Raw genomic sequence first — 26,510 nt, forward strand, 5'->3', positions numbered from 1 at the left:
AGGATACCATGGTCCTTGGGGCTACCTGGAACCTGCGGGCACCATGTTTGTGACCAGTGAACCCTGATGTACGTAATTATTCACTTTTTTTAAAATTGAACTACTGAAACAAATGACATTTTCCCACAATAGTATTTATTGAAATCCACCTGTATGTTGCATCTTGTTCACAAATTAGTAGCATCCTTAGAAAACTAACTAAATAACATGAACTTAGTTTGGGCAAGCATTCTGCAGTTCTGCATTTTCAATACAAAATGTTCAAATCTACTTAACTATGGAAAATACTGGGACAGGAGAGGCATAAAATGTAGTCTGTAACGTGCAAGTGAAAAGTGAAACAAAGGTAAAAAAGTAAAGTAAAAAAATAATAATAATTAATACTCAATTGTATTTCTGTCCAGTGGGTGGCGGTTGTGTATTTTCTTGCATAGACTTGCAACCATATGAAAGAGAAGAAGACTACATGGTGGGAAATTTGACAGATGGGCCAAAATTGTTGTCACCGGTTTTAAACAAGCGGGCTTTTATGTTATTATTCGCAAGATAATACGACATGGACAGATATGTACTTGTTTTATCCGTCTGTCAGGCGGATAACGAAGAAACGGAGGAGTGCAAATGTAAGTTTTGACTTCCTTGTGTGAATTACCGCGCTATCAGCGTTTACTAACGAACTAACCTTTCGGCCATGGTGGTTTTCGTTAGATAATGAATGTGTATTCTAAAGACGAAGGGAAGACTTACATTTGACAATACATTACTAGAGTCAGACGGTACAAACACGCCGATTACGTGCGAATCATTTCCAAGCTAACTAAGTTTGCCTTGTTTTGCTCACTCCCTTAAAACAATTTGCATGGTTTCATTTGATTTTTTTTGTTGTTTCGAATGTTACAGCTAACGTTCAAGAGCTTCGATGACAATACACAAACTGTCCCCATCATTAGGTACACTGAGACAATTTGATGTGCAGTTATGCCAAGAGTACAGTTTATATTCAAGGCAACAGCGCTCAGCTCTGACTGGCACGTCACAGAGTTATATATATTTTAATTTGTTAACGTTTTTAATCACTGTATTTATTTTGTGGTGATACTCGACTAAGTGTAACATTTTGATTATTTAGCTTTTGTAAAGTGCATTTTCAAACACGCCCCTGGGATGTGTGGTCTTCGATTTCGCATGTGTACCGAATGTTGTGACTGGTTATTGTGATTGTCAGTTTACATCTAATGTTGTCTTGCACAGGTCTGGACCAGTCGAAGCAGATTTATGAACAAATTGTGGCATTCTCCTCTCAGGAAACAGCCAGAGGAGTCTCTGTGCTCCCACGTGCGTTTTTACATCTATCTATCTATCTATCTATCTATCTATCTATCTATCTGTCTATCTGTCTGTCTGTCTGTCTGTCTATCTGAGGTCTCACTCATAAAACCATATTGTTACTGTAAAATTTGTTACTGTAAAATTTACTTCCTTCTCTTTGTAGCGTGTTCTCTCAGTGGAGGCCCTTCATTTCAGAGGTGGTACTTTGCTGTTCAGGCTTGCCATGGCGAAATGCAGGTAGAATTTTGGAGTTGAAGTGCCCCAAAACACACAGTTGCTGTTTATGCTTCCTTTATTTTGTGATGCGAGAAATGTCGTAGCCTACTCACAGAAGGAAAATTAATCTACCAGTAATTGATTCATCCAACACAACTGAGTCACAAGATACTGGTAAAAATACAAAATGCCCAAAATTCATAAATGAAATCAAAGTAATGTAACAAACTGAAAACAAATTGAGGTAACTCTTTATTGAATGAAAGGTGACAATAAATATGTGCATACATGTGTTGTAGTTTTGCAGCTCAGATTGGGAAGAGGTGGGTTCAGTCCACCAGAGAGTGGACAATGAAGAGGAGAACCAAACTGCTTTGGAGCTGTGTGTTGGTTCCCTGAGTCTTCAGGAGGGATCGGTTCAAAAGTGTGACGAAGCAACTCTGACTGAGTGAGTTTGGATTTTCTCTGCAGTTATATAGCTGATCCTTCATTATTTTTCTGTACACGTGGTCTGAGGCTGGTCTGAAATTGTTTGCAGAATACATACATATTCAAGTATGAAGATATTGATGAATCACACAAATGTGCGTCAAATGTGTGGACACACATTTTGTGCACAAATTGGTGCGTACGCATGGGTTGTAAATGAGGGCCAGTGTTTCAGTGAATTAATCTGATCATGGCACAAAACTGTCACCATGATAAAACCTTTATTAACTGCAGAGGCAATGTTTTAAGTAAGATTTAACATTCCAAACTGTCATGAAAGTCTTAAGAGAAGTCAAATCTTCAGCAAAATCCTGAACAGTCAAGTAAAGGAATCTACACAGCGTTCTCCTTGATCAGAGATATTTGCAAAGTTTGATGTGAAGTGTTCAAAGGTTGACCATATCCAGCTACTACCACAGTCAGAATGAGAAAAAAAATCTCATTTGAAATACGATGGTTTGTGGCAAATATCCCTGGAATATGCCATTTGTGGATGGTGCTTAACACAGACGGTAAGAGAAATACAACAGCAACTAAATGTTATGAATATATAAATATTAAACACCCGGCCAACTTTTACCCTCTCGCATTAATGTAGGTAAGTGATTGCGGCGTGAGCGATGTCTCGCCAACTATTCTTGCTTTGTCAGTGGTACAGGATGTGTCTATTCAACTTAGCCAAGTAACACATCATCCGTCATATGTTTGGTGGAACAAAAAGTCTTGGCGACTTGCTCTTTAAGGCCACTGTTTTTCAGCATGTTTTAATTTTTTTTTCTTTTTTTTCACCAATGTAAGTCTTGTCAAACCCAGATCTTTGTTTTTGTACGGGTCAGTTTTGTTGACAGTCTTAATACCTGATTATTTAAAATTGCACATGGTGAAAGCAACTTTGATGCTAACATCGAGTGATAGATATCGTCGCTAGGCATCGCTGGAAAGAGTAAAGCCTTCTGATATTTAAATGCACTATACAGCACAGATTGTCAGCAAATTGGGACAATGTTGAGAGTGATTGATGTATGAAAATGTCTATGATTGCCTGTATTCGTAGGTATCAAAATAGGTATCAAAATACATTCATGCAATGTAACCTAAAAAAATAAATGGCTTACATTACAGATAATTTGATTAGTTTGTGTGTACATGCAGATCCAGCGAAGATTAACACCCTGGCTAAATTTAGTTCCTGCCCCACATACAAAGCTTGCCTCTCAGTCCAGAGGTATCAATGAAATATACCTCCTTGAAAACAATTTGCACAATTTTTTTTTAATTGCTTATCTAGACAGGGGCTTGGTGACAAATTGTGGCATGTTTTAGGAACAGCACAAAAACTACAAATATGTTTTTCAGTAAATTGATGGGAATAGGTTCCATAGAAGAAAAAAACACGTTTAATCCATGAATGGACCAATACATTTCCTGGTTCAATTACAATTTGCATTTAAATTGCTCTTTTCAGCCTGCTGTTCACATTTTGACATCATGAGACCAGGACGACATCTGATAGTTGATGTGGTGTATCACGCTATTGCAAGGCTTCAAAAAATATCTTTTCAGAGGACGGTGCACACTCATCTTTGAGTATCACTGAGTGTCATCGGCAGGTTGGAACATGGATACAAAGTGATTGAAAGAGTCGTAGAAAGGCATAGAAGTGAATGTCTTTGAAGAAGTACTGATCGAATGGATCAGAAAAATTGCGACCTTTTGTGATTTTTGCATTTCACCTCCTTGTGAGAAACACTGAACAGTTAAGCATTCATAAATTTAGAGAAGGTGAAATGGTGTTGATCTGTAAAGCTTATATTGCATTTAGGTTCATCCTGAAATTTCACCCAAAAGCTGAATAGCCCTCACTTTTTGTTAGTAGTGTATATATAGTGGCACTATTCAGATACCATTCAAATATACCTTTGAGGGCCTTTGAGATGAAATATCAAAGCTGTAAATGCTGCAAACCTGTTTAGCATTTTATTTGGCAAAATAACATTAGTGCAAATGCCCTCATCATTCACTTCACACAGCTATTACCCAATATGTGGCGTTATGAGAAAGAAAATCATCATGAAAAAAACTTGTCCCATTGGTTCTTTAATAGATTGCTCGAGGAGGCTGCAGAAGGAGTGCATGCATTGTCAGACAAACTTCCACCTCCAGGTAGAGTTAACCAGTCCATATTAAATAATTGATTAGGTTTTTTTATGTGCTTTTATAGGTCCTTTTATACTGTCAAATATGTAAATCCATCTATTTTTTTCTGCCCAATCCCTGCCCTTAGGTAAAGCATTGTTAGATGTGCTGATGTTTGGCTGTGTTGAGGAGTGTCCTGCATTAAAAATCCTCCTACCACTGCTGGGAGCCCTTCGACACATGTGCTCCTGGCACTCTGCCAAGATCACCGTCATCACTCAGCATACGACAGGGTATGAATATGTGTTTCCATCTTTGTACCGCTAGGGGGCATTAGAGGCGTACTCAGTTGCACATGTTACATTATCTGCTTTTGAACTTGAATCTGTGATTATATGGACTAAAATCTTGGATTTTACTGCATAAAGTGAATGTTAATCTCACGATATTTGTCTCAGGTGGCAAAAAACTGCGTCATACCTGAGTGCTGGTCTATTGGAGTGTACTGAGTTAACCAGCTGTATCAATGCCAGTGAACTTTGGAGAGGGGGCTTGGCGGTCAGAGAGAAGAAGGTAATGCTGGAAGTGTGTGTGTGTTATGGTTATGTATTTTTTAAAATTACATGCAGTTTGCAATTCTTTTGGCCCTTATGTATATTTTTTTTACCCTCACCATTATTTGGCGTCGGAGTATTCATGGATGAAAATATGTTTGCCAAACTGGAAATATATATTTTTTCCTGGACATTATGAGAGTATTGCTCTTCAGTAATCACACAGACAGTGCTGCATAGCAAATAACGTAAGATGTGACAAATCATCCTGTTGTTATCAGGTGTGTTTTCACGCAGTGTGCGATCACGTATGAATAATCACTGGAGGGCATGAGAATTGCATCTTTTTAAACTCACTGGCCCGACTCGTAAGTACTTTGTTGTCTTACTGCTATGAACACTGAACAGCACAGCTCAACAAGCAGACATAAGTTTAATGGCATCTTGGGTGATTTAGTCAAGTGAAAAGCTCACAAAAAAACCCCAACCAAACAAACAAACAAAAAACAATAGAGTATAATAATGACATACCTTGAAAATAATTAATTTATCCTGGAGTAATGCGGAAGGGGCGGCATGTTGTTGACTGGTTAGCACGTCCGTCTCGCAGTGTAGAGGTGTAGGGTTTGATTCCGGCTCCGGTCTTTCTGTGTGGAGTTTGCAAAAATCGGATTATTGATGGCCTTCTGTTATATTTCATCCTCATAACATTTTTAATTTTACACCTTAAATCACATATGCACATAGCAAGCACACAGCTTCTCGTTGACCTTTTCCAATAAACTGCTGCTAGGAGATGTGAGCAGGCTTAGGCTGGCAGTTGGAGAAAGCTGCTCAGCGGGAGAGCACAGGATGAAGGAATTCCCGGAGGAGCGAAAACCAGCAAACAGATCCTCGTACTGCGTTGTGTGTGTATTTGCACTATAGGCGTGTGTGCGTGCGTGTTTGTGTGTGTGTGAGTGTGCGTGTGTGTGCGTGTTGTACTTTTCCAGCACCAAAATGTTTAGCATTTCATTTGGAAGCTAGCAGCAACTAATGGTTCAGTCAGTTGATTGATTTGCATTGAAAGATATTCATTGATAATCTAAAGTGAGAAATTAGTTGAGACTTTTCCACAATTCCACAATATTTCAAGAAAAGAATATTTTGTTTTATTTTCAGTTCTTGTTAGCAGCTAAACTGGTTAATATCACAATAAATGTTAAATCTCTTGAAAGGTGTTTCCTTTGTGTACCATTTTTTGTCTATTAGATGTTTGTGTCGTAATGCTGTTGTAACTACCATGTGTAGTTTAATAATGTACGTCACAAGATATTTGATGAAACAAGTAATTTTGATCATGTATATCCCATTTTTCATTACCATCATTTTTCATGTGTCCCTGAATATAGTTGTTAACAGTACAGCCAGCTTGCTAACTGAAGCATGTTGCTCGTGAAGGTCCACCAATTGCTTATCGAAGACTAACATGAGCCAAGATCTTCCACCATGTCTGCAAGCTCCAATATTGTGCTGTTAAACATGTACTGTACATTGTCTGTCTGCAGTTATTTTATTTTTTTTTATGAAATTGTGGGAGCTTGACCAGTATGCATTTCTAACAGCATAACATCTACCTCAGGGGTCTACAACCTTGTTGAAACTGAGAGCTACTTCTTGAGTACTGATGAATGCATAGTGCTACCAGTTTTGAGACACACTTTATAAGTACCTTTAAGATTTTATCATTAATAAATGATGGAAATGATCTATGTAATGAGGTTAATCATGTTAATGCATTTTTTTTTACAATAATTGTCAACATTGATCTATCTAGATAGTCAACAGATACAGTTCATATCAATATGCAACACTAATAACTCTCTTTTCGTGACTAGCTCAAGTCTGATGCCGTGTGCGGCATAAATCTGCACGGAAGTGTGTTAGACCGGGAGTTGGTAATTGCACGACGCGCGCTAGTTGATGTATTAGGGGGAAAAAGGGGGAGGGGCAAGGTTGTTGCCGTGAACGCAACTGACACCATTCACCACCACTCAATTAAATTTAAATGTGGTGCACCCACATCACACACGGAGACATCTCTGTTCAGAAAAGGACACAGCAATCCCTTGCGTGACCAGAATATTGTCGCTGTGCTTAGTCGGTGTGGCAACAGACAACGTAAGAGGTTACCCTCATTAAATTAACCGCTACTGACTTAAAAAGTACTGTATATGTCCACGGATCTCATGGAGCCATCACCACACTCAAGTCATGAGCATCACATTGTTCACTTTTCACCTGTGTAACCCTTGTGCTGCAATTTCTACGATGTTTGTAACACATGGGTTACCCCATATGTTACAATTTCTACAATTTTTGTAGATTTTTGCGTATTGTCATCTTTAAATCAAAGACACAGCATAAAAAGTGTGTGATATGAAATATTCCAATTCATGTTTTATTTATATAGATTTATATTTATGTTTTGGTCATAGCACAATACCGCTTTTATTGTCCATAGAGGGCAAAAATACAAAGAAAAAAATAAGAACTATATGTGTATGTATAGCACTGATGCCACTGAACATGTCGAGTGGTTGAAAGTGAAATAAATATTCAGGAATAATACTTTTACAATTTTTGTAAAATTGTATGTTGCGTTATATAAACTTATTTAGATCGACTGCAGCACATAGGTTAAGCATAACGCTGATGCCAGGCCAAAACCTCCTATGTCCTGAATTGGTAAATTTAATATTTTTTCACAAATTTATTCAATTAGTCAATCCCTATGCCTGGGCGTTATATTTTTAATAATTATTGACCAATCTAAAATGTTTAAATGGGTTGCTCTCTTTGACAAAGCAATGTTAATCGTTGAAGAAACGTCACGTTAATCATTGAAGAAACGGATGATTTTGGAGGTACCCTTATTCTGTCCAACACCAGCGATATCCAGAATTTTTTTTTGTTTCATATCAAATTTTTTGTCTTTCATTTGTTTTCCATTCCCATGACAGCCATTTATATGGCCTGAATCTGACGCTACAGTTTGCTTCTCAGAAGAACCATGCAAAATTGCCTCCATTCCATCAAGACAGTTTGACTTTTATATTGTCCATACCTAGTTCAGCCTGAGAAACTCTGTTTGAATTGATCACCTGCTGCCGCTGTAACTACATCTGGCATTTTCTGATATTTTATTGTTTGTTTCATTCAGCATGTGTCCGAGCTTCGTTTCGATGGCTTTTCTCTGCGCACTCCTGATTATAAATCCGGTCACATGGAAGAGCCACACTTTACTGCTGACCCCAAACTAGAGACTGAGGTAATTTCTTTCAACATAACTTTCTTTTCAAGCTTCATTCACTCTTGTTGTGGAACTTGATTGCACAGGAAACTTTCAAGTCAAAAGCACCTCCAAAAAATGTCAACTAAAATTCTGAAAATATGCCTCAAAACCTGTGTTTTGGAGAAATTTGGAGTTCTCATCATCACTGTACATGATTTCATGCACATTTTTCCGGACAAGACAGTGAGTGTCTAAATGTTTAATTGTCAATGTGTAAATAATATAAGACATAGACCCAGCATTGTAACTTATTGTTTATCTATTAAATACCAGTTGTATTCACAAGAAAATCCAAACATAAATAGTGCGTAGAGGAGCAAAACAGCAAATGATGAAAGTGAATATAAACATAAACCTTCTGTCAGACATCTTCAAAGGGCCAGTGGTTTTACCTAGCATGATAGTTTGAGTCATTATTTCCAATGGAAAATTATTTTGTTTGTCTTAAAACAAAACCATTTTACCTTCAAGAGCGGTTAAAATAATTTCCCATTCCCTTCTTTCATGAGTTGCTAGTGTTGTGGAAACCTGTTAAGCAGATTGTTAAAACAGATGACATCACTGCCGCTTTGTGCCTTCTAAGTATTAAAGCCCACGGCCCACTGTTCAAGCAAGTAATGATAGTGCTGTGTGAATTTGTGGCGCTGCTCCCCGGTGTTTGTTTAAAAGGTGTGTAGTGCACAGTGTGAAAGCTGTGAATTGATTTAGAGAGAACACTCGATGTGAGACAAGGTCTTTAATAACATTTGGTAGAGAGCTGCATTATAATGAGCTTTTTGATGTAGATTAATAGCCATAACAATAAAAACCAAGAGGTCTGCACTGTGCATACAAAGTTATGGTTAGTATGGGGTCCATCACACACACAAAAGTGTGCGCGAGTGGGTGTGTGTGCATTAGAGTGATAGTGAGAGAAGGATCAAATGAAAGCTCAGAGAGGCAGATGGTCGGGATCGTCTTGGCACACAATAAAAAAAAAAAAAAATAATACTGAAGGACAGCAAAACTGTCCCAGTGCTGTTGTACAAACTATATGCTTGCAATGACTCCATCGTAATCGTGACTCTTCACTCCCCCAATGTGTTTGACCACAGGAGACATGGTGGTCACACTCCGATGAGCTATGGAAAAGCCAGACAAGTTTATCCAGTGAGACATTTATTAGAAATATGAATATTTTCTAACCCTTCTTTTGCTGTCCACATGCAAACGCTTTAATGATAACAATTTGAGCAGCAGAAATGAGGGATCACATCACGGTATTATACTCACCATCAACCAATAAATTATCATCATGAGGCAGAATCTTACTGGTGCTGCATTTATCCATAGCAGCAATTTCAATGGTACTATATGGTGTGTAAAGTGAAAATGTTTAGTCAAAATGTATGACAGTTACAAATGAGTTGAATATAATGGTAAAGGTTCAAAGGGAAGAAACATGCATGTTTGCCACAGCTTAGTGGGCAAATATGAATAAATATATTCGTTTTTTTTTTTGTTGTTTTTTTTTTTTAATTGAGAAGGCAGCCGTCACAAATATATTTTGCTCTTAAGATTTTCAGTGGAACGTTTAAATAATTGGTTTGGCACATCAGTGTGAAGCCAAATTGCAAACTTGACCTTTGGCAGCAGTCTGAGTGACTTTTTAGAAAGAACACTCACGACATTACGTGACTGAAAATAAACACTGCTTGGTGATGTGGGCTTGAATTCTTCTCCGATATTTGCATTGGAGGTGTTTATGACTGAATTGTCTTTATCGCTTCATTCAGTTTGATCTGATTGAAATGAAGACCCTTGTTTTACAGGAAATAAAAATCAGGAACAGTGATTAGCTTAAATGCACCCCACTTAAAACCCCCAAGAAATAAAATTACTGTATGTTTTGATTAGGTTGTAATTATAATCATCTACCATCAGAATCAGGATGTGAGTCATTTATTATACTGGTCCACAAATGTAAAGAAGGATTTTGTATGGTTCATTTGTAACAGCTGAAAGTGGTATTTACTTTAACATTTAAGACTTATGGGGTAATTGGAGCGGCCCAGTGGTCGACTGGTTAGTGCGTCGGCCTCACAGTGCAGAGGTGCAGGGTTCAGTTGGGGCTCCGGCTTTCCTGTGTGGAGTTTGCATGCTCTCCTCGTGCCTGTGTGGGTTTTCTCTGGGTACTCCAATTTCCTCCCACATTCCAAAAAACATGCGTGGCAGGTTAATGGAACACTCTAAATTGTCCCTAGGTGTGAGTGTGAGCGCGGATGGTTGTTCGTCTATGTGTGCCCTGCGATTGGCTGGCAACTGGTTCAGGGTGTCCCCTGCCTGCTTCCTGACGACAGCTGGGATATGCTCGCTCCAACATGCCCCGCGACCCTTGTGAGGACAAGCGGATCAGAAAATGGATGGATGGGATAATTGGATTGACCATCTAGTTGTGCAATTGACATGACGATCATCATTGGAAAAAAATCTAAATGGCTGACACAGTCGTGTTAATATAATCAGCTGTCTGGACAAATAATTATTTAATATTCCTTGTTTACAAGTGTCTTTGAGACATGTTGTCATTCCTGTTCTTCTTCACGTTTGCAGGTCTTCCAGTACTATGCCCCGGTTTTAGACTTGCTTCATCTGGTTACCCTGTCAGACCTGCCAAGCTTTCTGATGTCCAGCACACACTTTGAACTGTATCCTCACTTCTGAAGTCTGTGTTTCCATGCAATGAGTCAGACTCAGAGTCCCCCATTAGTGTTCATAATTGTGCTGTACCAATTTCAATTTCAAGGACCTGTAATAAGTTACACTTAGTTTTAGATGCGAAGCGTAGAGATATGTATGTATGCAAATTGAGGAAGCCTTTAAACGTAGGAAAACATTGAAGAACCTGCAAACCAGCACCTGCAGGCTAAAAAAATGCTTTGATTAGACTTGGAATGATTAAACTTAGCAAAACACTGCCATGCTAACACCACCCGGCTCATCGTCATCATAAATATCAAACATCAAACTTTTAAGATTGAGTTTGCTTTGGAATTGACCAAATATTATCCCATTTATCAGTTATATTTCCAAGATACATTTTGGGCATGAGGCATAAAATATAGAATCACTTGTTTTGAAGCCTGTATTTTTTAAATATATAATTTCAACTTCTTCTGCAGCACCCTCTTACTTGTCTTGCTCTATTTTATGCACCTTAACAAGAAAAACAACTCAAGAGTGGTGTCTGGTAAGTCAGTGAAATCTAAACTTCTTTTGGAACAGCTCAAGTCACTGCGTGGAAAGGTATTAGTCTGAGTACTTGACTTTTTTTCCTCTAACATAACTTTTAACCTGCCATACTCAAATGCATTTTGTTCACTGAGCGGTTGTCTGCTAGGGGCAATCAAATATATATTTATGTGCTCAGGTAGGAGCTTTGTTCAGCCTTTCCTGCATCGTCACCTCCATGGCCCAGCCGTCAGCAGCCCAAATCAGCTCCCAGCGCTGGAGAGAATCTCTAGTCAGGAGACCCAAGTCCTTGCTCAGTCAGTTCTTTCATTACCTCATTAAATGACGCATATCTTGCGTATCGGAAATAAACTGGTAACATTGTTACAGATGACAAAGCTTTCTTTGCATGAGGCAGACTCGCAAGTCAAAAACACTGTTGGAAAAATACGAAAGCTATATTAAAGATATAACTGATACAATTTGATTGTATGCCTGTGGAAATTGCACTGCGGAAAAATAATGATAGAAAAAAATATGATTGAAATATGATCTCAATGTAGTGGGTTTTAGGGATGTGCTGATCACACTTTTTTGGCACCCGAGCCTTTGCTTCTAAGTATCTGCTGATACCGAGGCACCTTTAAAAAAAAAATTAAAAAGTGTGCATACAAATTATGTCAAATTAATGTAGAAATGTACATACAGACATGTATAAATGGTACATAAATGTATATACACTTGTATATGTTAAATGTTAATACAAACAAAGTATAGACACATTTATATTATATGGGCCAATCCACTGATTTAATGCAGGTTGCTTTTTGTAACTCTCAAAATAAACATAACATGTTAATTTTTTTATTTTATTTTATTTTTTTTTAGCCCTAAATTTGATTATACACCTCGGGGGTGGGGTTGGGTGTGCTACGAAAACTCGTATATTAGTGCCAAACAGATCGAAGGCACATTAAATGAAGTGAACAGGCACGTATGGCATTATGCACCAGGCCAAATCAGCGCCAGCTAATGCTAACCTTAGCGCACGTGACATTCCTAGTGGGTTTCATATTGTAGTGCAGTAGCAAGTCTTACTATAATAGCTTCAACCAGAAGAATATATCTGTTTTGACTGATACTAATATTTCATCTTGCAGTACCTGATGTCGAGATCAAGGGAGAGAGTGCTCACTACTTCTTGTTGGTCCAGGGTTCAGACAATACTGAGGATGGAGTTTGCACAGTCAGGGTGTTGTACTCTGACTGTCAAATTAATGGTGTGCCAGCCATGGCATCGTTCTTGGGACAGAAGCTGCTGTCATCATCAGGTACAGTGTATTATAATGCTGGATGTATGCATATTTCTGTGAGGTCCTACACACCAACATGTTCCTAATTGATTTCTTTTTCCTTTGATTTATTATTGCGTAAGCATGTTGAAGCCATGAAGAGTGATCACAAGAAAAGAGTTATTTACATCAATATTTGGGACGTATAGAGTGTCAGTTCCATTCACCTATGCACAGTGAAAGGACAAGATGGCAGGGTTGTGTGCAAACATAAATCATTAGTTGAGAGAAAAGAAAATGTATTAAGTGGAAGAAAAATAAATAATGCATCAGACTCCAAGCAAAAAAATACATATATAAATCAATAATTGAGTAATTGAAAAAGGAGGAGTTATTGCTGTGGGAAGTGAAGGTTTCAACTTGATGTTTGTATTTGTAATCCACAAGTGGAGCTCCAAATAAAAATGTATTGGACGGAATCACACATTCAGAAGTTGTAAAATATTTACGCTCACCTTTAAAGAAAAAAAAAGATATAAATGATTATTTTTGTCATGCATGCACTAGGACTGAACAATTGACATGGCATTGTAGTAGAATGCAATTTTCAAATCACCGATAAAAAATGCTATGGTATATTTTGGTCGTTCGGTAGCCACTGATTTGTTTGCATTATTCTTGTTATCAGATTTATGATTTGCTGTCCTTTACTGATGTTTACGCCACACTTGTTTGTTAGTGTTTTGTGAAGTTATAGTGAATGCTGCAAAGACTGCAAACGTCCCCATAAATCTGATATTGTTTAATGCAATGCACAATACAGATCAATTTTTTACTTGTTTATTAAAAAAAATACATAGCAAGCAGACCTTGAAAAAAATAGATTTTTTAATTGAAAGGAAAACAGAAAAAAGCCACCATTAGACTTCTTTTCAAAATCGTTCATCCCCAGCAAGCCCTAATGTGTGCATTGGTCCGTTCTCGGCAAGCATCACCCTATTGTTTTAAAGGATGTCCTTGTCTGCTCTTCGACTGCAAATGATATTCAAGACAGTTCCTACCATTGTTAACATTTTATGCAACCTTCAGAAGACATCTTTAAAATACTATCAAATATGCTCCAACTGCGCTGCCATGAGTCAGCAGAGTTTTCACAATCACTAATCTTAATGCTGACACGATAGTTGTTTTTTTCCCCCCCCAACACTCAAGTGTGGAAAACCATGTCTTGCAATTTTTGGATGTGTCTTCTACTGCCATTTGTGTTTATTTTTGTCCGCTGAAATGTTGGCGTTTACTGTGCTTGATATTGCTTTGAGGTGTATCTTAAGGCAGTGTCGCATATCCCGTGAGACCTTACCCCAGTTGAGAATGAAGCTTTGCACGGATCATTCTCAGCTGGGCTGGTAATGCACATTCATCTGGCCTTTTTCATTCTCCGCTTTTTCTCCATCCAGGAGGTACAAGAAGCGACATCCTATCTCTGCCTTGTCTCCAAGGAGACGGTCTGCTGAGGAGAGAGCGGAAGGTGGCCCAGGTCCAGGCACTGGTAATTAAAGAATACTTCAGTAAGTACTTGTTCGATAAAGCTGATGACATAAAAAAAATAATGTGACCAGATTCAGAGGGGTACGGAATGTGGTACATCCTGAGCATATTATATTGTTGAAAGTGACCACACAACAGTGTATATTGTGGCATGCAAAAAATGACTGAATTCATTTTGTTCATAATAATAATAATAATAATAATAATAATATAACCAGGAAGTATCAAGTAAAGAATGTGAAAATGTTATATTGTGATCATCATGAGTAATCATTACAATTCTCAGTACTACTACACTAATAATAAAAGGATCAACCGACCCCAAGAAATGCACTAACTTGATGAGACAACAGTGATGTATTTCATAGTGGTGTGTCTCAATCAGAATCTAATTAATATGGGGCTTCTTTTTATCAAAATAAAAACACTTGGCACACTAAACAATGTTTTGGCTTTTAATCAATGAATAAATAAACAACAAAATTCATTGATAAATATTTGTTTTTCATTAGGCTCCTACTCACACAAACAGATTACTGTGGTGCCAATTTTCAGTGAAAAAATAATGAACCGGTTGCCCTTGAGGCTCCAAAACCAACCTTTGTCTTTTACATACTCTGAAGCAGTGTTCGCTGAAACCTTTTACATTCTTCTTCTTCTTCTTCTCCTTTCGGCACGTCCCTATTCAGGGGTCGCCACAGCGAGTCAGTAATTTCCATCCGCCCCTGTAAACCGTCCTACCAACTCGCATGGTCGTCTTGGCAAAAGTTTTACGCCGGATGCCATTCCTGACGCAACCCTCCCCATTTCTCCGGGCTTGGGACCGGCACTGGGGAACAGTGCACCCCCAGGGGAGGGCACTGCCCCCCAGCGGCTGGGTTGCTGAAACCTTTTACATTAAGTATAAAAAAAATAGCATGATTTGCCATGAATTAATATTCCACCTTATTTAATATGCTTCTCCCAAAAATCACCCTTAAAAAGCAAAAATCTATATTTGTGGATAAATCGCCCCCCCTATTTGCTGGTATCCTTTCTCATCAGAGTGAATAATATGAATGAATAAAGAAAAGACAAAGACAGGACCTGATTATGACTTCATGGCGATGCCGAGCATTGGAGCCGGCTAAGCATTCGAGCTCACACGTCAAAGAAGTCCTTTACTTCTACACTATGAAACCATCTGGAGGTGTTTAATTGGGTTCGTTTGCACATCTTTCTATCCACCCATTTTCTGATCCGCTTATTGTCACAAGGGTCGCGGGGTGTGCTGGAGCTGATCCCAGCTGTCTTCGGACAGTAGGCGGGGGACACCCTGAACCGGTGGCCAGCCAAGCGCAGGACACGCGTAGAAGAACAACCATCTGCGCTCACACTCTTACCTAAGGGCAATTTAGAGTGTTCCATCAACCTGTCGGGCATGTTTTTGGAATCTGGTAGAAAACTGGAAAACCCACGCAGGCTCAGGTAGAACAGGCAAACTCCACACAGGAAGGCTGTAGTTGGAATTGAACCCTGTACCTCCGCTTTGTGAGACCAACACACTAACCTGTCGACCACCGGGCCACCTTCGTTTGCACAATATATAGTCTTATTACAAGAGCAGAACCGAGGCAGTCTTTCAAACAATGTTAAGACCCGTTTTTGTTTGGCGTGCGTACACCACACGCACACACATTCATGTTTCATACATGGCAATTTTCCGCGGATCCGCGGAAATCCGCCGTTTTATTTCTTAAATTGATCATTTTTGTGAATCGTCTAAATCCGTTGAGAAAATTTTAGGGGCGGTCAGGTACCTTATCGTCGAGTTTTCACGAGCTCTCCCGAACAGTCTCTCCGTGTTCCGTTTGTAAACAGCCCTGCGATTGGACGTGTATGAAAGCTTCAACTAATCAGATCACTGAAGGCATTATTTGTTGCGGAAGTCTTAGCTCGATTATAAACGGCCCAGCGATTGGTTAACTACAAGCGATTGGACCAATCAAATTGCATGTAACATATTGTTTTACCTGATTCATGGCGGCCTGTTCGTCTCGCAAATTCATTGTTCTGGGATCGTTTTGAGCGGAATTATGAAATTTTTGACGAAAGATCAGGAGTCTTTAATCCTAGAAATTGACTCAAATGTCAAGAATAAATTCCGATTGGACTGGCTTGACAGAAAAATCACTGTAAAGGTTAAAATTGGTTCCAAGTTCGACGAAGTTACAGAAGCTCTTGGACAATTTTTGAAGAAACCAGACGTAGCAGGCAAAGCTTATTGTGTGTATTGTAGTGACTTAATTAACTATGGCTCCCGTGGATGCGTGGCACTGACAGATCATGCAACAAAAGTGAAAAAACATGCCGACAAAATCGCCATTCGACGGAGCAATTATTCTTTGGGATCGGCATTTTTCAAACAAACTTCGTCAGCGGATACAACTAAAGACGTTACGCGCTGGGGTACTTTGGCTGAACCAAGCAACGAAATCTGCTCCACTGACGCCCCTCGCCGATAGACAGGTACACTCCGAGGTTTCTGTTCAATTTTCAAACTGTGTAAATTTAATACACTTCATCTTCAGCATGTTTAGTGCCACTTTTGTAAGTAACCACGCCCCCGTCCAGGCCACGCCCCTTCCGCTTTTTTCATCACTCGCCATTGCCATGTATGATGTTTGCACTTCTTGGGTTCAATTGGCTTCTTCTTTGTATAAAAAAAACACTTGTGTTCAAAATGTCTTCTTCTGTGCTTATAATTGTGGTATAAATCGAAGTACAGTATTTATACTATGGCCTCTACGCAGAATGTCGGGGTTGGGATTTTCTTCTTGATTTTTTTTCAATCGAGTATTTTATCAAATGCATTTTGAGTTAAACGTGTTGCGCTGTACTAAAAGTTAATTAAAACTGGACTGTACTGAAAAACTTCTCACTCACTCACACAACACTCGCTCGCTTCCTCCTTTCTGCCTGATCGCTGTTGAAGGGGCTGCAGACAAGAAAGCACCTTCTAAGGAGTTGACATTATTGAAGAATTTAAACGGGAATATTAATAATTTTTTTTCTCGCTTCATTGGTCTACTATAAACTCTTTCATTTCCACTTGCACAATAGACATGTTTTGATTATAGTAAAAGTTGAAGCCCAAAATCTGTGAGTCATCCCTTCTGCCGTATCAGCCATTTTGGGGATTATTTTCAAGTGATGTGGTATGACCAAATGTTACGCTACTCACTCTGAAGTAAAAACAGAGAGCAGAAGAAAAACAAATACAATTTATTCCAAACTTTGCAGCTTTTTTTCTTGGTCGATACCTCACCAGGCTTGTTTTTAGCGTGCGTGCGTGTGTGCGCGCGCGCATGCGCGCGCGCACGTGTGTGTGCGTGTGTGTTCAATCCCACAGGAAGACATCAAACCGATGTCTGCAAATGAAAAACAAATACTAAAATTCATAGAATGATACTCATTGGCAGAGGAGAACAGATCTGAGTTAAGAGCTATGTCAAAATATTGTCTTTTCATGTGTGTTGCATTGATTGATTTGCTTGTTATTGGGTTTGCAATTTGCAGTAGAAAAATGGTCATATTGAGATTATTTTCTCATAGTTTGCCACACAGAGATGGCTAAACAATTTACCTGAGATGTCAATTTGCAACAAACTAATGTCGGTATAAATTATGCTGTTTGAGGTTCAGTCTCAATAAACAAAGGCATTGTTTTTTGTTTGTTTTTCCAGTAGCTACAGTGAAGGAGATCTAACACCATCCTATCAGTGGCCTCGCTCAGCTTCCTCGTTATTGCTTTAGGCACTTGCTGGTGCATAGGATGATTCGCAATATCATTAATTTACAGACACACAGCAGACAGTGCTAGTGAAGCTATAGCAGAGTACAGTGAGATAAAAGAAAATGAAGTTCTTCAACCTTGAGGAAACAAATTCAGACTGCGCTTTGACAAGACTGCAAGGAGAGCTGACATACCACAGGGCTCATTGAAAATTGCAGTATAAACAATTATTTCACATTAAAACGAGGATGCCGCCTGTCTAGTTACAAAAGTTAAGCAGAAAAATTGAAATAGAACAGCAAGTTTAGTTACTGTCTGATGGTTAAGCAAAAAAACAAAAAAGGGGAAATTGCAGTATTTCTGAATTTATTTTCTGTATTTTATGACTCTTGGTTGAGGTGTGGAAGTCATTACTTTCATGTGCTAATATGATTTCATTTGCCATATGTGACTACCCTGAACAAACATTTCATCAAGTGGTTATACAAAATAAGATCATCTACTACTACTCCACAAAAATGAAAAAATATAATTGCATTTTGATGCTTTTTTTTTGTAAATTCAACATACCTTTTTTTTCTGTGTACTAATGAGAACTTGTCTACCAAAGTGTCACTCGGCCATTCTTGTTTGTGTTTCCAGGACAGAACAAAAAATCCTCTTCGGGACCACACAGTGACTTGAAGGCTATTCTGAGCATGGCTAGGGAGCAATACTTGAGGATGACTGACTCCATGCTTCCCTGCGCTTCTTCCCTGACTGACAGCATGGCCACTAAGCACCCAGGTACGATTAGAGTGATACAGGTTGATGCGTGCACACAGTAGTCCTAAACTGTTTGGCCGGATTTATGCAATACCCATTTAGAATGAAGAGTACGCTCATTGTGCTTGTAAATCTCTAACTAAAATGTTATGATTGAACTGCTTGCTGTATTTGACCTTTTAGAAGTCTTTCATGATTTCATGATTAAATCAATTCAAAACTAATCAGCAATATGAGCAGTGCATCGACAATACATATAACAGAAACAGATAAAGATTTCGCTGTAACTCTTTCTGACTTGCCGATGGATTCTTACACAGTTCTGTATCTGTTCGCTCAAGTCAGCAATGCATTTATTACGAATAATGCTGTGCACTTGGAGCTGGAAATGAAAACAAGAAAGACGATTCTTCCTTTAAATATGCATCTCAAGCACTTCACATATCCGATAAGTATTTATCTATCTATCTATCTATCTATCTATCTATTGCTGCTTGCTAGTTAGCAAAAATAATTTCAAAACTACTCAGTTGTCATCCATGTAAAATTGCACAGGGGTGGGGCATTTTCAAAGCAGGAGCCATTGCGTTTTGGTGTAGATCTGGTTGGTGGGAATTTTTTATTTATTTTTTTTTCATTTGCACCTTGAAATAGCCTATGCAATGACTGAATGGCATTTTTACACGAGTTCATGGTTTAATTAGCTTTGTAGGAATTGTCATAATCACTTAGAACCACAGGTCATCTTTGGGCATGAATCAGCCATTACTTGAAACCGCTCGGTCAGGGGTATGTGAGTTTCATTTACAAAATCAATGAGCCGCTACAGAATATGCAATTTTAATTCAGTTTTTAACAAAAACCTTTTTGAATTCTGAAGAAAAGACACTTTGTACTTTCAAATAAAGTAGTCAATGTCTATTGGAGTTGTTCTCATATTCATCAAACTGAAACGATCCAGCTGCAGCGAACCAAAAATGCCATCTGCGTCCATGTTCCGTCATCATTTCATTGTGTATGCTCTGTGGCATGCGAAGGTGTGTTGATGCCCAATGCCAACATGCAGTTGCAGGCAGGCAGACTTACCCACGGGAAACCAATTGTCAACAGGGTGGATGAATGCCCACCTGCCTTGTTTGAATGCCCCCAAGCGATGTTTGAAAATACAGTTCCTGCAGGCTGTAGTATTATTAAACATTCTATTTTTTTTTAGCAATTTTTCTTCGATTTATCCACGGCTTACCTACCGGCAGGGGAATAGCTCAATGAATCACCAGGCACCAGTTGTCGCACATTGGCGGCTGTGACGCATAATTTTGAGCGACAAAAAAAAATAATAATAAATACATTAAAAAAAAAGCTTTGTTTTGCATATTGGTGAAATTAATTATTTTATTTGAAAAATGCACAAATTAAAATAAAAACTAGTTGAAATGAATTACTCAATATTTATTATTTTCCAAAGTCACAGATGGATGAAAGAGTTGCATGCAGCTTTTGAGCCGCAATTTGCTGACCCCACCGCTAGATCTTTTTTGACCTTTTCTGCGCTCTGGGTCACCCAAACAGTCTGATCGCCCAAACACAAAAAATGCAGTGGTCATACATCAATGTATTACTCACATTTCGGGCAGTGAGATTTCAGTTCCATCTGCCATGGGTTAAGCATTTTGAACTGGCTCGAGCTAAAAGTTTGGATAACAGCTGCAATCCATCATACTGTGCAGCTTACCGTGTAGGGTATGCACATGGAGGGAGCCTTGTAGGTTTGTTTATGATTGCACCACAGGTCTTTTGTTGCCCTTACAAAATGCTTTCCTTGGGTAGTAAATTAATTGAGATGTACAGCTCTCACATGTGTTTTTCCAATCTTCATCTTGTTCTTCATCTCATCTAAAGGTCAAGGTATGGCTCAACAACATAACAGCAACTTAAAATCTATTATAAAGCTGAAAGACAATGTGATTTGACATGTCAACTTGCTACACCAAGTCCAACTTCTTTCTTTTCTAATAGCATTAGAAACAATGTCCCACACTCAATCTGTTTGGCCTGAGAGGAGTGTACTCCACAACATTGAGAACCTACAGAAAAGACGACAGAGGGGAAGGTAAAGTTTACTCTGTGGCATTTAAATTATCTGTTCACAGCGTTGTGTATTATTCAACATACTGTATGAGCATTCAACATGAAGTATATCGCAATTATTAATATTCTGTATTGTCCATTAGACTTGGCTTGTTAGGTTCCGGCTCCAGTGACAACCTTCTGGGTCCAAAAGAATGTGTTAAGGGTTCCACTACCTTACTGGATGCCAAAGAACTTTTAAAACATTTCACACTTGATGGCAAGCCAACCAGTGAGCTACAACCTCTGGCCCTTATTAGAGGGTAAGATGAGTCGTTTGAATGAGCACTGTTTACACCTTTTTCTGAAAATTTCGAAGAGCATTTGAGTCGGAGACAAATTGAAAACATGATTGGGGGAAAGAAAAAGATGACCACAATTTTATTAACAGACAGAAAAAAAAAGGCTAACACAAAATGACTGTATTCTGCATTTCATTGCTAAGAAGAAGCTCGGTCAAGGTGAGAATTTTATTTTGATCATTAGTCTCCCTCAGTAAAACCTGTGTGACCTTTGTTGGAATACCATTTGGAGGGAAACATGATTAATTTTGGCTGACAGACCATCTCATTCTACTCTATTATCTGTGCTGTTTTGCTTCAGTCATAATGTGTTCCAGTTGTCACCGGACTTGTGTCCCTGGAGTGTCAGTAAGATGTCCTTTAAAAAGGCCACATCATCCCATTACCACGGCATAGAGTAAGTATCTCCCACCTCAAATTCCTTTGTGAGTTGGTGATTGGATTCTTTTCATTGCACATTTTAAATTTTATTTTATTTAACAGTCTGACGGCTTCCTATCTTTGGTTTTATATAGCTTCTGCCTGGATAACCAGCGCTCCTTGGACCGAGACCAGGCTTTTGTACGCCTCCAGTCCCGTCTCATTCGCTACGAGACGCAAACCACCTGCTCCAGGGAACCATGTGTCCTACCGTTTGCGACCAGCCCCGCCCCTTCTCCCGCAGTGATGTCAGAACCAGGAAGTGTTCCTGATGGGGAGACTCTGCAGAACGCTGACGTAGCCCGACTCAAACGCAGGTCCTGGGACACAGATGTTGGAGGCTATCCCCGCAAGAGGTAGTGGAGGCGTGGCTTAATGAGTCGGTGGAACCATTTCAGTCTTTAACCGTGAAACAATTGAAATGAATGATATAGGCAGGCCAAGTCAGAGAGCAGCGACTCCTTGTGTTCTCAAAGCAGTGGCGGTAATGGGACACACATTAACATCAACTCACAACGACAAACACCCAGATCCCAGTCGGTCTCCTCTTCCACACCCTCTTCCTCTTCTGCTCCAAGAACATCATCTGGTAAAGTCCAATACACCCAACCTTAACCGAACAACTTCATCTTTTTTACACATTTTCTTCCTGTTCACAATTTTGGAGAAACGTAGCAACGCAATGACCAATTGAGCATTGTCAAAGCTGAACTGAAGCAAAACATATATGTCAATACATTTTACAATCTCTTTCTTTGGGTTTATCAATACAGTACCATGGTACCATGACTTATCATTTCATTCGGCCAAAAATCTCCAAGCTCATAACTCAATTTTCTTGTGTATCCAGTCAATTTTCCCGATTAAAATTTGTTATTGTATAAAAACATAGTGAAGCATCAAAAATGCATTACTGGTATTAACATTACTGTATTGTATGTCCTGTAATAGTGTTACTGTATTTGTGTGTTGAATGTGGTGTGTTGTGATGGTGTGCCTTTTAAGGTACGTAGTGGCTTTGTGAGTGACGTCAGGGCCTGGAGTCAGCTAGAGTGCTTGTGAGCAGAGGTAGGCATCGTCAGTCCAGTGAGTCCATCAGTGAGTTGCCGTCAGTATTTCAGGCCCTTCCAGTCCGATGAGTCGGCAACGGCAGCTAAATGGCGTCGAACAAACTTATTGGTACTTATGTCACACGTAGGTGGCGCACACCTGACACACAGCCAAATACAGGAAAATCTCAAAACTAAAACTGTGTTGTACTGTAAATCTTGCAGTCCCACAGACCTCAACAACATGTCCTGTATTGGTGTTATTTGACCAGTCACCACGCTGTGCGTGTGTATGTCTCTTGTTTTTATTAATTTTTTTCTTTATTTGGCTGTGTGTCGGTTGGTGCGCCGCCGGTATGTGATATGGAAATGATGTTCTCACGTGGGTCCGCCTGAAACAGCTGACGGAATCAGTGACAGACTGACAGACCTTCCATCAGTCTGACGGAATGCCCACCTCTGCTTGCGAGTCTTCTCATTTTGTGTTTGTGTGTTTGACCGTTTGTCCCATTTAATGAGCATCCTTGCCCACATGCAATGGTGTTAGAGTAGCGATTTTTGTTTTTTCCTTTGACTTGAGCTGCGGCTCGTCGTTTGAAAAATTTGGAAGTTAGGGGACTCTTAAGTCAAGGTATTTTTTTTTTACACAGAATATCATTGTATCTCTCTCTGTCGACGCAGTTACATTGCTTTATGGTTAGCTTTGGTTTCTTCCCAGGTTTGTTGAATCATTCTTCAGCCGACAAGCATAAAACGCAGGAGCAAAAGACTGATCACAGGCTGACAGACAATAAAAATGCCAAGGAATCACGTTCCCAGAAACACAATAGGGTGAGTTTTTTGTGTGCTGACGAAAAAATAAATACAATTTACGATCATTACCCATTACATTATTATTTCACCTAACAGTGACTCTTTTCTTTTGAAACAGTTGCTTTTTATATCTGTATAAGAAAGAGAAACATTATCAACAGTTTTACAAATAGTTGAACAATTCGTGTGCAGGAAAATTCTTTCTAAGAAAAAAAATGAAAACATCTTACGCTCTGGAAGCCGACAACAAATTCAACCACAGTCCTTCCAACAAATGAGACTCGTATAATTGGTTTAGCAAATATACATGATGTATGTTTTGGATGTTATCGCTTGCTGTGCTTACCGCTTATTTACAACCTGCACATGCACACATATGGAAACGACGCATGACGACACACTCACTCTATTACCTGCGCACACATCGCGGGCTGAATCTCGACCTTGATGTGTTCTGATCTGTGAACATTATGCTAACGGGACGCGTGTGCGGTCAGCAATACTAATGTGCAGGCGTCTGCACGTGTACAAAAACAGTTGCCGCATTTCAGGAATAACGACAGCAGTTAATTTAGGACAGAGATTAAAAACAGTCTTTTTTGTGGACATGAAATGATCTCTGTGTAATTTAATACATTTATTCGGATCTGCTACTGTCGGCATCCGGCGTAAAACTTTTGCCAAGACGACCATGCGAGTTGGTAGGACGGTTTACAGGGGCGGATGGAAATTACTGACTCGCTGTGGCGACCCCTGAATAGGGACGTGCCGAAAGGAGAAGAAGAAGAAGAAGATTCGGATCTGCTACTGTCGAAAGAGTGAAGGTGGCTCCTTTTATTCCCGAGTGTGCGCTGTCAACTCTTTGACTAAAACTGTGTGCCTTTTACCTGAGAGCTCACACAATCGTTTTAGAGATAGTAAGGCCATCCTTCTTCAGTCATGACGTTTCGACATCCATTCTGGAAGAAGGAAGCCTTGCTAAAATTAGTTTCTGTGAAGCGGGATGACGTTTGGTGATAAGGGAATTAACACGAGTAGATTTAAGGTTTCAGTATTGTGTCCATGAGAACGTGGGTGTCCTCTGTTGCCCTCAGATGCTGCAGGAGGTGGTCGTTAAAACACTCAAACAGCACGGGATCAGTGCCGAGCATAAATGCTTTGAGGCTTGCAGCAAGAGACTGTTTGATATCTCCAAATTCTTTCTCAAGGTTGGTGCCCACACACTCTAAGCGCTGTCCACTCGTTCACTCCAAACTCTCTTTGTCATTTGGCTCCCTCCCGCCAGGATTGCAATGTCCACCATATGTTGTTTTTTGGTTACAAATTTGTGCGACAAATAAACCTCAATGGGAACGGTTTGACTGAACCTCCCTTGCTTTTCTTCCCAATATGTATTCTTTATTTATTTTGAGCTCCAATTCTAAATGGGACGCATAAAGCAAAGTGGACTTTCAATGTTTATGTACAAGTAGTTTGATCTCTGGGGTGCCTGGACACCTATTACGTGTGAAATTCAACAATTAAGTACCGGTAAATCATTGGGTATCTGTCTAGTTTTGAAAAATGTTTCTCTGAACAAGATGTTCTGTACCTCTGCCCCAACTGCAATTACAGACTAATTAACATAATAACCATCCCATACCAAGTTTTTCAGCCAGTGACATGACACCTTGGCTGGTCAAAGATTCAGAACGAAAGAACCACTTTGACATGTTGGCGGAAGCTCTATCTTTTCAATAACAGAGGCAAACCGAGCTGCAGTGTCAGCACAGATTAGTGTGCCAACAGTGCGAACATTAGTTTCTAACGTTATAATGTTCCTCTAATTTATCGACCTAGGCAAAAGTGAACGCTATTATGTATAAGTTATATTGATTTTAAAATAAGAGCTTTAAAAACATCTTTGTGTTCTTTTTCAAGTGTATTCGGTTTTGTACATTTTAGAAGACGCTCTTTTAAACTTTTGAGCATTGACGTCAAATCTTCACATAGCTCGACAAAAAGAAAAAGAGTGGAAATGTTTGTTCTCAGGACCTGAAGACATCTCGCGGTCTGCATGATGAGATGAAGAAGGCAGCTTGCAGCAATGCTAAACAGGTTACCATCAACGTGCATCAATGTTCCCTTCCACACGTTAACTCATTCAAATCCTCTTCAACTCATCTGTTGTGTTATCATAGGTCATTGACTGGGTGCTGGAGAAGACCTTGAAGAGCTGAAGATGATTTTAACAAACACATATTGAGTCCTACTTTCAAATTTCCATGTTTTACTTTGACATGTTTTTTTGTTATTATATATGTTATTTTATATTTTTTACTGAGTCAATTTTAATTGCTTTTAAAATAGGCCCCACTTTTTTTAACTATATATATATATATATATATATATATATATATACTGTTTTATTTTTTTTACCATTTGAAGGACAATAAAATTTTACATTTTCCTTTCCTCTTGTCTGCCTGTATGCGTCCATTTAATGGCATAGTTTAAAGTATAATGAAGACAGCTGGGATAGACTCCAACACGCCCGCGACCCACGGATTAGAAAATGGATGTAATTACTGGAACATCAAGTAGGGCACAGCACTGGATCATCCATCCATCAACGGTGCACTGTACACTGCTTGTTGTCATTCGGGTTGCTTGTAAGATGGTGCCGATCCCAACTGACTTTGGAGAGGAGGTGGGTTACACCCTAGACTGGTCGGCAGCAAGGCAAAAGACAATGATTGTGGACCATATCAAGATTAGATTATTCGTTGAAGTTATGAACCATATACTGTGATCCATTATTGTCATTGACCATTTGGTCACTGACGTTTTCACATTTCCCACTCTTCAAACTTGTTGCTTGGTTCAAATGTTGCCGATGCAAGGCTTGTGGGAAGGAGCTGCCTGATTTTTGTTCGTTAGTAGAATGGTATCTCCCTCCCCCTGCCCCTGGCACATTGTTGAACTCCTGCACAGCTCATCAAAAACTCAAGTCATGTCCATCTTTGGTGTCCACACAGATTCACGGCGTCCGTCTCTGCTTCAAAATTGCCATCAGTACTGTCTGATGTTTGACAGCTTGTCTTGCCTATGCATTTATGCACTTTGCCCATAATGCATTGCACGCACTTGCGTTTATTACTTATTCATCGTG

At 39.3% G+C, this 26,510-nt stretch overlaps 1 protein-coding gene across 2 annotated transcripts; it reads left to right on the top strand.

Annotated features, from left to right (window-relative positions):
* Positions 1-326: 326 nt before the first annotated feature.
* On the top strand, positions 327-25,706 carry mtbp (MDM2 binding protein). Of its 2 annotated transcripts, none has more exons than XM_019872950.1 (23): positions 327-623; positions 1,252-1,335; positions 1,493-1,566; positions 1,845-1,993; positions 4,139-4,197; positions 4,319-4,463; positions 4,629-4,743; positions 7,927-8,034; positions 10,651-10,745; positions 11,277-11,343; positions 11,468-11,585; positions 12,429-12,599; positions 14,018-14,128; positions 18,526-18,669; positions 20,665-20,758; positions 20,880-21,038; positions 21,379-21,474; positions 21,593-21,853; positions 21,932-22,086; positions 23,265-23,377; positions 24,454-24,567; positions 25,391-25,456; positions 25,540-25,706. In XM_019872950.1, the coding sequence occupies exons 1-23, from the start codon at positions 557-559 to the stop codon at positions 25,576-25,578; spliced, it is 2,604 nt and encodes an 867-aa protein (XP_019728509.1). In that variant the 5' UTR covers positions 327-556; the 3' UTR covers positions 25,579-25,706. The 2 variants fall into 2 exon arrangements, with proteins under 2 accessions (XP_019728509.1, XP_019728510.1); XM_019872951.1 differs by lacking the exon at positions 327-623 and adding an exon at positions 905-950.
* The last annotated feature ends 804 nt before the right edge of the window (positions 25,707-26,510 follow it).

The sequence above is a fragment of the Hippocampus comes genome, unplaced genomic scaffold (genome assembly GCF_001891065.2).
Source record: "Hippocampus comes isolate QL1 unplaced genomic scaffold, H_comes_QL1_v1.1 scaffold242, whole genome shotgun sequence".
Lineage (NCBI taxonomy): Eukaryota > Metazoa > Chordata > Actinopteri > Syngnathiformes > Syngnathidae > Hippocampus > Hippocampus comes.